Source organism: Gorilla gorilla, chromosome 4 (assembly GCF_029281585.2).
Source record: "Gorilla gorilla gorilla isolate KB3781 chromosome 4, NHGRI_mGorGor1-v2.1_pri, whole genome shotgun sequence".
Taxonomy (NCBI): Eukaryota; Metazoa; Chordata; class Mammalia; order Primates; family Hominidae; genus Gorilla; species Gorilla gorilla.
In genome coordinates, this window is record NC_073228.2 from 135867208 (window position 1) to 135880550 (window position 13343).

Sequence of the window (13343 nt, forward strand, 5' to 3'; positions counted from 1 at the left end):
TGGGGATGGGGAGGGAGGGGGAAGGGGATGAGGTGGGAAGATGGCTAGAGCCCAGGAGGGAGATTGAGGCTGCAGTGAGCCATGATTGTGCCACTGTACTCCAGCCTGGGTGAAAGAGCGAGACCCTGTCTCAATAATAATAATACTAATAATAATTTTTAAAATAAAAATAAAAACAGTAGAAACCCTGAATCTTGCTCTAGTATTTTATCTCAAAAATCCTTGGAAGTAAGTAGAGCATAAGTGAAAAGGAATGGGCATGTTCATTAGTACTACTTCAGACAATTTACTTGACCTAATTACATTTTAACAAACTATAAGTAAGATTTCTCCTTTAAAAAGGAGTTTTCTCTCATGTTTTAAAATGCAGAGGAGAATCCTGGTGTCTGATTGGAGGTTAATGTTTAATCTGGGTTTTTCAGCATGCCCAGGATATGTGGGAGGGCTGAAGCCTAGGGGCCTCACCTTTAAGCTGTCCCCATGGACATAGATTTGCGCCACAGGTTGGCTCCGGATGTAGATGTTCTCAATCTTCTCGGGTGCAACATATTCTCCCTGAGCAAGTTTAAATATATGCTTTTTCCGATCAATAATTTTAAGAGTTCCTGCCTGTAGAGTTGGACAAACAGCTTTATAAGAACACGGCACTCTCAAGCCTGAACCTTTGCTCCTCAGTGCCGTAAATCCCTGCCCTACCCCACCCTGCAGACCCCACCCCGATTTCTTTTCCATCTGTTGTGTCTGCTCTTAGGGAGCTGCAGGGCTCCTGGAGAGAACCACTGTACACCGCAGGTTGATGGCATCCAAGTTCTGCTGGGCCGTGAGCATCCACTGTCCTTTCCCCTCAGCAGTTAGCCCCCCACACAGTCCTCCCACCACTGCCACCCTCATGCCTAGCAGCAGGTATCCTCACCTCCTCCTTCTTGGAGGCCCACCGCCCTTCCATCAGGGCACCCCTCTTGCACACACCCTTGTTCCAGCTGCCCTTTTTCTCACCAGCATCTTTGGTTCACTCCCTTAGACCACACTCAAGTCTCTTGCCCAGCTACTGTCTCCACCCCTAAAGAGCAGCCTCTGCATCCCCTGGCATATAGCACAGACCTGACAGAGCCCCTGTGACTCCTACCTGACATGCCAGATGGCACTAGGAGCCCAGGCCCCTGTAGGACTTCTGCAGCAGGCAGGTCACCTCCTTGGACAGGGAGTGCTGATGCCACTGGCCTCCAGGACCCGTCCTCACCTCCCTGACTCTCCTCGACCTTTCTGAGCTTCCAAGGTGATTACGTGGGCCTCTTTCCCCTCACCGCCACTGACAATGTACCTTGGAGTAACCACCGTTTTCTCTTCATTGGTCACTCCCAAGTCAGTTCAAGCTTCCAGCTCTTCACTGAGCTCCAGATCCAGAACCCAAATACCCTTGGAATGCTTGAAAAACTAGGCTGTTTGTCTCAGAGGATGTAACATGCTCCTATATGAAACTCACGACCAAGCTTCTCAAGCCTGCCCCAGCCTCCAAACCCCAGACCTGGAGATGACCTTGTTGTTTGCCTCTCCTGGGATCTCCAGTGGTCAGGCTCACCTGTCCTTGCTCACAAATCCATCTCATATCCACCACCTCCTCCCAGCAAAACCACTTTCTGACTGGACTTCTGCACACACTCTGTCTCCACTCCATCTGCTTGATCTGCCAGTGCCAGAGAAATCTCTCCAAAAGAGAAAAATGAGCAGACTCTGTTTTGCTCAAAACCCAGGCTAGACATCAGGCACTTTCCCTACCCCAGCTTATTTTGTCCTCATGGTCCATTAGCTGGGTGTTGTCACCTCTGTTTCACAGATGAGGAAAATGAGGATCAGAAAGCTTAGTTAACTCCTCCAAAGCCACACAGCTAGAAGTTGGGGAACCAGGATTTGAATCCCGATCCTTCTGGACCAGAAGACTATGCTTATTCCTTGATCTCTTTAACATGATTTCAAAATAACGTTTTTAAAAGCACAAATGTCTTTATAGATGATTTCTACCTAAATTTCAAGAATGAATCATTCAAAGCTTGAACATACTCTTCCAAAAAAATGGGGAAAAAACCCACTTACCAACTCATTCAATAAGCTGACAACAAAACCATAATAGGGTTGTATATAAAAGGAAAATTACAGATCAATCTCATTTGTGAATATAAATGGAAAGGTCAAACACAATTTTTAGGAAAAATATTATTTAAAAAGTCACATCATGATTAAGTTGAATTATGTCAAGAATGCATGATTTGCTTTACATGAGAAATATAGAAAAATAAGTATCTCAATAGCTGCAATAAATTTTAATTAAATTTCAAAAATCATTTAAAAATAATAATTTAAAAAATGGACTCTCACAGACTACCTGCCTGCAACTTTAGGCCCTGTGCTCAAGCACAACACTAAGTGCTTTACATGAATTCATTTATTTGCTTCATATTAACCCCTAAATGGTGAATGGTTTCATTCAAGTTACAGGGCATCAGCAGCAGATCCAGGGATTTGTGAGACTTCAAGCTTTTACAATATTGAGGGCCCTTTTTAAGAAAAACCAGGTAAAATGAAGTGCAGGGCCTTGGAAGGGGCTGATGCAAGTGAGGGGGCTTGAAGCCTAAGCTCCCTGAGCCGACAGGACAATCCACCTTCTGCAGATGTTCAGGACCTGCTGACCTCTCTAGCCTCTCTCTCCCACACCTATAGGTCTTCAGTTGGAATTAGTCGCTTCCCATGCTAGTGCCTCTACTCAGCATATATTACTATCACGCCCTGATTGTCCTTCCCACTCCCTCCTCTTGGAACATGACTCATATCCTAAGACTTGGATGCAGTAGGTGCCTGTCCTCCTCTGCCTCTCCCGAGGTGAGTGTGCCCCCAGTGTGCCCCCAGCTCATGCCCATCACATTGGGTTGGGAACTGTCTAATCATGCATATCTTCCCTAAGCAGAGTCCCTGGGCCAGGGCACTCACTGGAGATACATCTTTGTCTGGGGCAGGCATGAGGGTTTCTCAAAGGGAAGTACACAGGCCCAAGCAGGGGCAGATCCATTTACCAGCCCACTCAGCCCGCCTTGGGCTCAACATCATTCACGTGCCTCATTAACTCAACACCTCAAAATGTCCACCCAAACCTTAGCACTTCCCAAAGACACAGGAGAGTTTCCTGGGGTGGGTTGCTCCAGGCAAGAGTGCTCAGTGTCAGTGACAGCCGTTTTCTGGTCAAAGCATTCATCTAAGCATCTCCTATATGCCCGGTACTGTGCTAAGTGCTTTGCAGGCATAATCTCATTTGTTCCTCACAAAAATAACTTTATTTTTCTTTCTTTTATTAAAACATTTTTAAAGGATAAAATCCAGGCTGAGTGCAGTGGCTCATGCCTGTAATCCCAGCACTTTGGGAAGCCGAGATGGGCAGATCAGTTGAGGTCAGGGGTTTGAGATCAGCCTGGCCAACGTGTTGAAACCCTGTTTCTATTAAAAATACAAAAAAGTTAGCCAGATGGGATGGCGGGCACCTGTAGTCCCAGCTGCTGGGGAGGCTGAGGCAGGAGAATCGCTTGAACCTGGGAGGTGGAGGTTGCAGTGAGCCAAGATCTCGTCACTGCACTCCAGTCTGGGTGACAGAATGAGACTCCATTTCATAAATAAGTAATAAAGGATAAAGTCCAGATCTTGCACAACACAACAATAACTTCAGAGGTAAGCAACGTTATGATCCCTATTTTAAAAATGAGAGAATGAGGCAAAGTGGTTTTGGCTAAAAGCTGGGGGCCATGGGCAAGGAATGCTATGAAGGCTTGTTCTCGTGTTCTGTAAGTGAGTCAAGGTGAAGCCACAGACGGGGATGAGGCTCTGCTCAAGGTTACATGAGCAACTGCTGGCAAAGCCACAGGAACTAAGGCATTCTCCCGCCTGTCTCCAAGCTTTCCCCTTCACTCAGTGCCACCTTTTGGCTGTGGGCCAGCATTGGAGGGCTTGCAGGCCTTGCCCTTCTCAGACGTCCTAGAGACATGTACCCCCTGTTCCTCCTACTTCACATCAGATTCCAAACACTGTCAGATGTCTTTCTGGAAACCATTAAGGATAGGAATTCAGTCTCCAAGACCTCAGCCACACCCACCTGCACAGGTCCCTCATCACCTTCATGAGACGGAGTGAGAAGAGGAAGACGCTCTGGGGCTTAGGGAAGGAAGAGCCTCCCCCCAGGCCCCAGAGGTGCTCCTGAATGACTCATTGTCAGGGGGGATTTGGAGAAGACTCCTGCCTCAGTGACCCGGACCACACACCCTCCCACTGCCAAAATGTTTGGAGCTCCGTGGTTCCAAACGTACACACCGGCAGCCATTTTCCGATGTCTCCAGTGTGAAGCCAGCCATTGCTGTCCAGGGCCTCCTTCGTCCTGTCTGGATCTTTCAAGTAGCCTTTGAACACATTTGGTCCCCTCACACATATCTATGGGACAAAAACCATGGCTTCTCTCAGCCACATCATGAGGAATCAGGAGATGGGAAGCTGTCACCAGGCATATGGAGATAAGGTGCACTATCCATCAGGAAAGCCGCTGTGGATATGGCAGGGATGGAAACAGAGGACAAGGAACAGCCAGCAGCCATCTGAACTGTCTCCTGCCTTCTGTCAAGCAACATCCTCCCCATCTTTCCCCCCTGCCCTGGCCACCCTAGGCCTTTGTCATCTCTTCTCCCTCAGGAGCCCTCTGGCCTTGGCCACATGCTGCTCTGTGACACTTGATGGGGACTCATCACAGATATTGATGGCTGGCTGATTCTAACAGGGATGCTTCAGCCCCCTGCTCCATTAGCAGGCAATCATTCCCACTTACTCCCATGGAATGAACAAGTACAGGCCAGCTCTATCTACTCCATCTGGCCTATTTGTAAAGGATCATGTTTCTGCTGGGACAGATCACACAGCAGCAGGCCATGACACAGTTAGGGGAAAAAATGAATTTTTACAAAATTTCGGGCTGGGCATGATGGCTAGCACCTGTAATCCCAGTGCTTTGGGAAGCCGAGGCAGGAAGGATTGCTTGAGGCCAGGAGTTTAAGATCAGCCTGGGCAACACAGCAAGACCCAATCTCTAAAAAAAAAATAAAAAGTTATCTTGGCAAGGTGACACATGCCTGTGGTCCTAGCTACTTGAGAGGCTGAAGCAGGAGAATTGCTTGAGCCCAGGAGTTCGAGGCTATGGTCTCGAGTTCAGTGGACTATAATCACACCACTGCACTCCAGCCTGGGTGGCAGAGCAAGGCCTTGACTCTATTAAAAATTTAATTAATTAAGGGCCAGGCACAGTGGCTCACGCCTGTAATCCCAGCACTTTGGGAGGCTGAGGTGGGCGGATCACGAGGTCAGGAGATCGAGACCATCCTGTCTAACACAGTGAAACCCCGTCTCTACTAAAAATACAAAAAAAATTAGCCAGGTGTGGTGGCGGGCAACTGTAGTCCCAGCTACTTGGGAGGCTGAGGCAGGAGAATGGTGTGAACCTGGGAGGCGGAGGTTGCAGTGAGCAGAGATCACACTACTGTACTCCAGCCTGGGCGACAGAGTGAGACTCTGTCTCAAATAATAATAATAATAATAATAAATTAATTTAAAAATCTGGGAATTCCAAATCTTTATTTAGACCAGCTCAGTCCCAGCACTAGCTCTTGGTTGCCTCATAAACAGGAGAGGAGATGCTGAGTTGAGCTGAGTTAAATTAATCAGTAGTTTAAAATGACTTTATACACAAGGCAAAAGAAAAATCATTCCATCCCTACTGTTCTTGTTTTTACTCACTACATGTAGCAGCCACGGGCATGAATGGCTAAATCCTTGTTTACCTCTCCCTCTCCTTTGCAGGCCCAGTAGTTCAGTTCCTCAACATCAACGAGCTTGATATGATTGCAGGGAAGTGGCGCCCCTACGTGCCCTGGAACACCGGAGCAAGATGGCATTTGTTAGTGTTCAGATCTGTTTTAGCACTGAAGATGTTCCAAGCCCCTTAAAATCTCTGAGTGGCCAAAGTGGGGAATTATGGACGGAAAGTAACACGTCTTTAAAGGGGCATTTGTTACTGCAAGTGTTGGTAATAAAACAAAGTGCTGGAGAAAGCAAAGGCCAACCTCTGCCTGGGCATTTGTTTTACATCTGATTCTTAATAAGCAGGACAGGCACACCTGGCCCAGCACCAACGTGCACAGGGTCCTGGGTAGGGTAGGATGGGGGCCATCAAACACAGGGTCAAGATTTTTGAAAATGGTGCCCACATTAAATCATTTTCCCCATTGTCAGATCACATGTCTTGGTTTGGGGATCATAAAATATAGCAATCATTGCTTTTCCTCTAGCCACCAGACTGTTGATTACTATGCTGGAAATCTAGAAATCATAAGCTGTGGATTCTGATTCAGTGGGTTTGGAATGGGGCCTGAGATTCGACATTTCTTACAGGCACCAAGGCGATGCTGCTGCTGGTCCCACACCACACGTTGAATAACAAAGGAATGGAAAGCTGGGATGAAGAAACTTGCCCCATGAAAATAAGACTCCAAATTCTCTTGGTCAAATTTACCACAAAATTACATCTAAGTCATTTTTCTAGTGATTGTGGTTGTTAGATAATTCACTGGCAAGTTGGAGGGGTTTTAAGCAGATGCTAGCCAAGGTCCTGAAAGAAAATTGAGCCGCGTATATGAAAAATGAGGCTTACCACCTTGGTTTCTCTTTTAAAAGAGAGGCTGTCAGATCTTTGACAATACTATTCAAAGATATCTATCCTTATACACAAAAGCCTTTTCAAGTTTTATGCTAAGAGTGAACTGAAAAAGGGAAAAACCTCAGCAGTGTTTACATAGGAAAATGTAAAGGATGACTTGAGAGGGAAGAGATACATGTCCAAAAGGAAGGGATACATGAGGGTAGATACTGGAAGAATCTGCTCTACATCTGATGGGTAATCCATGGGCTGCCTACTACAGACCTGTTTCCCCTTTTGCTGAAAACCACTCATCAAAAGAATCCTTCAGGATACTGACTTCCTTTCCAAGCCTGGGGCCACTCTTTGTACTTAAGTTTGCTCAACTACAAACTGGAAAATTTTAGGATGATGTGCATGTGAAAGAAATATGCTGTTTAATGCAATATTATTTTCAGAGTACCTTGAGATAGTCAGCAGAAACGGGATAGGTGGATTTTAAACTGAAATCATATTTGGCCAAGCTAAGTATAGAAGCATTTTTTCCTTAGCCCTGTCTTTTAAAATTATAGTTGAATAAAACCTATTTTGTAAATAAGTTATTTAATCAATTTGCTGCTGGCAGATCTCCCACAGGAACCACCTTTGGAGATTATTGTGTTTTTTTTTTGTCACAGGTTTCAGTATTTTCCTATTTCTTTTATAGCTAAATAGAAGTTATGCACAAAAGAAGTAATAGATCACAAGATACAACTCCAGATGGAAAAATGTTTATAATATCAGTATATTGGATTTTTATAGATTCTAGATACTACATGGCCTTGCTTATAGTATTTTAGAATGAAGGAAGCAGGCTATGAATTGGACCTGACGTGTAAAGGAGAGGCAGGTTCATAGTGGCCAGGGTACTGTTTCTTAAAGGGCCATTTTAGAGGCCCTTTGAGAACTACGTTCTCCTGTGATATCAATGTCTCAAAGGCAGTGGCAACCTCAAAAAGGAACAGCTCTCATCCACACCCTCATTCTGAGGAGATTCATCCTTCAGGGCCAAGGGAAAGCAGAGCTGTAGTGGGTAGCCCATGGATTACTCACCAAATTTAGACCAGATTCTTCCAGTATGCTAAGGATGAATAAAAAAGGGAAAAACCTCAACAGTGTTTACAGATTCACAATGCCACAACCCAGACATAACCACCATTAATGTTTTTTTCTATCTCTTTTGCTTTATTCCTAAGTACCCATGCAAATTTACTTTCCATGAGGGAGTTTTAGAGCTGGCTGCTTTTACTCCACAGTGCCTCACGAGCCAGTCCCATATCTCTAGCCCATCCTACCTGAGGTCCAGTCACCAGGCGTGGTGAAGGTACATCCAGCTGTGCACTCAGTTTGGCCATAACCTTCATAAACCTTCAAACAAAACACAGAAGCCACACTATGGGCACACACCCTCCAAGAGCTAACTGGCCACCCCTTCCAGACAGCTAACCTCCCACTGAGCGTGTCTGACTGCTTCATGATCAGGGCGATGGAGGGAGGGAGGTGCTCTGGAGGTAGATAACTCCATGTGAAACTGAACACAGACAACAAGCATGGCCACATTTGCTTGGAAGAAGTGCTATTTTTTTTTTTTTTTTTTTTTTGAGACAGAGTATCACTCTGTCGCCCAGGCTGGAGTGCAATGGTGTGATCTCCGCTCACTGCAAGCTCCACCTCCTGGGTTCACGCCATTCTCCCGCCTCAGCCTCCCGAGTAGCTGGGACTACAGACATGTGCCACCACGCCTGGCTAATTTTTTGTATTATTAGTAGAGATGGGGTTTCATCGTGTTAGCCAGGATGGTCTTGATCTCCTAACCTCGTGATCCACCCACCTGGGCCTCCCAAAGTGCTGGGATTACAGGCGTGAGAAGTGCTATTTTTATCACAGATACTTAGATAAGGTTATGTAGTTTAGGGTAAAGATTTCTGACCTATTTTCAACCACTGAATCTACTTTTCATCTGTATAATAATGAATTAAAGGTAAACATTTTAAAATCTACTCTGTGTTTTATTTTGGCTCCATAAGCTATTCCCCTCCAGAGCCCCACCTGTTTGCATGAATACACCATGCGGGAGTGTCTGCCTTTAGAAGTGGTTAGGCCATGCTGATGTGGAATAGGAGTACAGTGAATAAAGATCAAGGCTTCTAAAGCAGAAAAATTTAAGCACGCACAATTATGAAAAAGATGGGTTTACTTTACTTCAAATCTGTCAGCCACAACCACGTTATGATACCCTTCATATGCAGAAACTTAATAAATATGAGCTGAATGGAAAATGAAGAAATAAACTTTTAGAGATGACAAAACATAATAGATCAAATAACGCATAAATGGGCTTTCTCCCTTGTTCTCCTTTTCTGGGTTGCAAGATATTTTGCAGGCTGAAGAAGGTAGAGATGCAGTATAGGTGTGGTACAGATTCTACAGCACATTGATGATCTGTCTATGGTTTGTCTGATCCCTTTGCCCTTTGTGAAAAACTTCCAAAGGTCCAGATAAAAGAATTTCCCAGAGTGGATAAACCTGGGCTTTCCAGAATGTGGCAATGCCATCCTGGCTTTCACTGGCTCTGAGTTTTTTCCTCCTCAGAGGAGGGAGCTTTTGTCTCACAAAAATCTTGTCCCCCGGTTCTTTCTCTGAGCAGTAGAAGGTATAGTAGTTTTCCTGCCCTAATGAACTTCCTGCTGTTCCCAAGGGAGGACACACAATGACAATACCTGGCACCCTAGAGCTGCCCGGAGAAATCCCAGAACTGTTGGTGATGCTGGGGCTGCTCCAGTAACAATCATCCTCACACACCCACCAAGACTGGCCTGTGGGAAGAAAGAAGAGCTGCCGAATTTTGTGATGTCTGAGATGGTGTCCAGCCCATCTGGGTTTCATCCAAGGTCAACATCCAACAACTGGGTCCTACCTGGATGCTAGGGCTGGGATCAGAAAGAAGGCCTGAGGTTGTACAACACACGAGCTGAGGAAATTCCTTCCCCTTCCTAATGATAAACACAATCAGCTCTGCAGCTCAATCCACCATATGACCAATTCTTTTATGCCTTTTGAGATAAGTACCATCAGTCTGGGTGGCATTCTATAATATTGGTTCTTCTCCCTTCCTTAAAATACACAGCTATTCCCTCATTCTCCCATCATTGACAAGAATCCAAAACAATTACTTAGAACAATTTCTTCCAATTTCCATTTTAATGGCATTGCCTTTTTTTCATGTATAAATCAATACCATGCTTTATTTACTATGTACTGCTGAGGACGAAGAATGCTTGAAACACTTTATGTAAGTTGAGCCAAGATATTTTAAATATTAATTTTCATAACTAAAAATAGAGTAGCAAGAAAAAAATGAATAATGCTACTAATTGACTACAGATTCCTTGGATAATGCAGAGTTTAAAACTTTTGAGGAGGTACAGAAATGAGTAATTCAAGATTGGCCTGGTGTGGGAGATATTAAAGGGACAGAACACAGAAAAGAAAAACAAGATTTTGAACCATTTGGCTAGAACCATGCTGCTGGAAAGCCACCATGGCCAGGATTACAGGGAGGGGCAAGAGAACTTCAGGGCCCAGGAGCTTCTCAGTGGAGCACTGACCTGACTACCCAAGGGCAAAGCCACACTGTTGCCTGTGGAGATCAAGGGACCTACTATCCATAGTAGGTTTTCTTCTTGCTCATCTCAAATGTAACGTATCTCCAAAAATCAAAAATGTCTAAGTTTAAAATTTCAATCATAGCTTAAGCTTTGATTTCATGAGCAAATGAGTTACTATTTCACATGATTACAGGGCACTGGGATGAATTTCTCCAGTTCTCCTGCAAGGTCACCCGTTGGATACTTAGGTGTCACTCTATAATCACTTGTTCATTTTCTTACCTGAATCTTATTAAAGAAGAGTTCATCCCAGATACTATCATTCCTGATGATTCCACTCCGGACCTCGGCTTGCTTACGCTTTGCTGCAAACTCCAGGAGCCAGCGCTTTAATGGTGTGTTTGCCTGGCTGAAGATCTGAGGAACATAAGTTGGAAGCAGCTGTCAGAGCCTGAATGTCTCACTTCTAGATATATCCCCCAGGAATAAGGCCCAGACTGGCCAGCAGAGAAGCCATGTTCCATTTTGCCCCTGCAGGAGGTCACTGAATGTGTGACATTGAGCTGAAGGTTAACACTGGCAGGGTCCAGGCATGCTGTGAAGATGGAAGTTCCTGAAAAAAAATCTCTCCCGCAGGGGTTTTTGGAGAATAGGAAGAAAACAGGAGAAGGAAGAATGAGAAAGAGTCAGGAACTACAAGACAGGAGGCAAGTTCCAGGACTTAGCAGTGGAGGCACTGAAAGCCTGCCTGGGGCTCCAGACCCTGTCCAAACAAGCAAATATGCAGCCCCTCAGCCTGGCTGAAGACTCCCTGCAGAACTTACCTTGTCGTACATCCGGTTCAGCAGTCGTGGGACCACAGGGAAGATGGTGGGGCATAGAGCCTTCATGTCATCTGAGAGAAGGCGGATGTCTCCCTGGAAGAAGCCAACACGCCCTCCGTGGCAATAGACGACAGACTGGAAAGACAGGACAGGAAGGGAGGAGTCCTTTAGGGTGGTCACTACTGGCGATAGTCCAAAGCTGTCCAAAGTGCTGCCCTACATGGAGGGCACCCATGACCCCCTGACCCAGCTCTGGCTGCTGCCATGAGACACTGATGAATGCCATCTGAGGTGACCCCCACCCCCTCACCTTCCAACTAAGTCCCACTCAGGCACAGGGAGATGAAGCAGAAGATGGAGTGGAATCCTGAGCCTCTGGGAGATGCCAAAGCAGCCATTCTCACTAGCGTGTGCCCCCCTCACCTACTCCCAAACCCTGGACATGGGCCTCCCTGGGGATTCAGGCCTTTGAGATGTACTACAGCCTACTAATGGGTCTGCTCCAGGTCTTAGAGTCGTTGGATTTCCCCAGGGAATTCTGGGAAGGTGAAGGTGTGTAGGCCCCATGAGTACTGGAGATGCTGCTGAAGTTGGCTGTGGGTGCTGTTTAGTGCGAGGCCAAGGGGGAGCCCCTGGCTGGTTCCTAATGGGACTAGGAGTACACCAGGGGCCTTATATATGCTCCTTTCTTTAATGCTCATAGCAACCCTGTAAGGGAAGTGGCATTTCTACAGGTGAGGAACACAAAGCTCAGAGAGGTTACATGACTTGCGCAGGGTCACAAAACTAATTTACAGTAATTGCTGGCATTGAATCCAGGTCTGGAAAGCTGAAAAGCATGCTCTCCAGATGCCACAGCCTTACCTGCACTATTACATAAGACCTCCCCCAAGGCAAAATGGGAAAGGCCTAGAAGACACAGTTTTTTCATACGCTGGTCCCTTGAGTGACACATATATGGAGAATTCCTTGTCTCCATAATCACTTATGGATTCCTCCTCCCACTCCCTCTGTACTTCCACAAGGCCTGTCTCAGGGCCAGCCTCAGGCCAGTCCCCATCTGCAGCCTGAAGAGCCATGCCAGTTTCATTCCCCAACTTTACTCTTTTGTTTTCTCTTTTAGGAGTTTGTGAATTGTAAAAGTTATGGAACATAAGTGTTTTGGTCATAAACGGAGCTGTACTGCACAGAGCTTGAATGGTAAAGCACTTCTGCAAAGCTGCAATGCTCTCTGAGAAGATGCTATCAGCTGGGGTCTCTCTCAGCTGAGTGTGTCCATGGGTAAGACAGGGCAGGCCTGGGGGCTTCCCTGGAACAATGCTCCCAGGAGGGACAAGTGGGGTGGCTAAAGTCCTCTGAGCCCTCTGACCCCTATGGTACCTTCTGAGGACAGGGCAGTTTGGTCCTACTTCATGCCACCAGTGACAAGTGACACCCGCTAGGGTTATGGGTTCTAGGCACAGAGTGTGCCTCCCTGATGCCAGGGCCTTACCTGCACCATTCGCTCAAACATGTGTGCTAAAGGCAAATAGGAAATGTGCACATCCGCACAAGTGGGAGCCCACTGACTCTGTAAGAAAAAAGAAGGAGCCCAGGCAAGGCCCGGTCAGTCAGGTGGGCGTCTTACCTGGATTACTCTCTCAAACATGTGAGCCAGAGGCAGGAAGGAGATGAGCACATCGTCCTGTCTCGGAAAGATCACTTTCTGCAGGCGACGGGCATGGGAGACAGAAAGGAAAGAAACACTGACAGGAAGACGACAAGAGAATCATAAAACAATAAAGAGAAAATGGTCCTGGAGGGCAAACAGGAAGAGGGGGAGGGGAATGGGAGTGGTGAGGACAGAGAGAGAGGTGAGATGAAAGAGAGAAGAAATGAGAGAGAGACGGAGAGAGAGAGGGAGGGGGAAGGTGCAGAAAGAAGAGACAGAGAGACAGGGCAGCATAGGAAGCGGAGTGTTAGGTCGCAGCGTCAGTGGGTCTAGGTTATCTGCAGAAGCAAAGAGCCAAATGAAGCACACAGAAACCAGCAGAGTGGGCTCCACAGTGAAGTCTCCTCTCTGAGGGCCTGCCCCTCACTTGCAGTCAGTCGGCTCTAGCCCGGCTCTCTCCCCTTCCTCCCCACACCTGCAGGACCTGCCACACACCCCATTTCTCCAGG

The 13343-nt window shown here is 46.4% G+C and overlaps 1 protein-coding gene across 7 annotated transcripts in view; it reads right to left on the minus strand.

Annotated features, from left to right (window-relative positions):
• The window catches only part of ACSL6 (acyl-CoA synthetase long chain family member 6), a 62122-nt gene that overhangs the window by 12082 nt on the left and 36697 nt on the right, over positions 1-13343 (minus strand). For 3 of the 7 annotated variants that reach the window (XM_055386563.2, XM_055386564.2, XM_004042457.5), the window contains exons 11-18: positions 12811-12888; positions 11184-11318; positions 10642-10776; positions 9472-9567; positions 8047-8119; positions 5859-5947; positions 4348-4464; positions 466-609 (exon numbers count right to left, since the gene is read on the minus strand). In XM_055386563.2, the coding sequence (XP_055242538.2) occupies positions 466-609; positions 4348-4464; positions 5859-5947; positions 8047-8119; positions 9472-9567; positions 10642-10776; positions 11184-11318; positions 12811-12888 (867 nt within the window). Of the gene's footprint in view, positions 1-465; positions 610-4347; positions 4465-5858; positions 5948-8046; positions 8120-9471; positions 9568-10641; positions 10777-11183; positions 11319-12675; positions 12754-12810; positions 12889-13343 lie in introns of all 7 variants that reach the window. The other 4 variants (XM_055386562.2, XM_055386566.2, XM_004042458.5 and 1 more) reach the window with 2 other exon arrangements.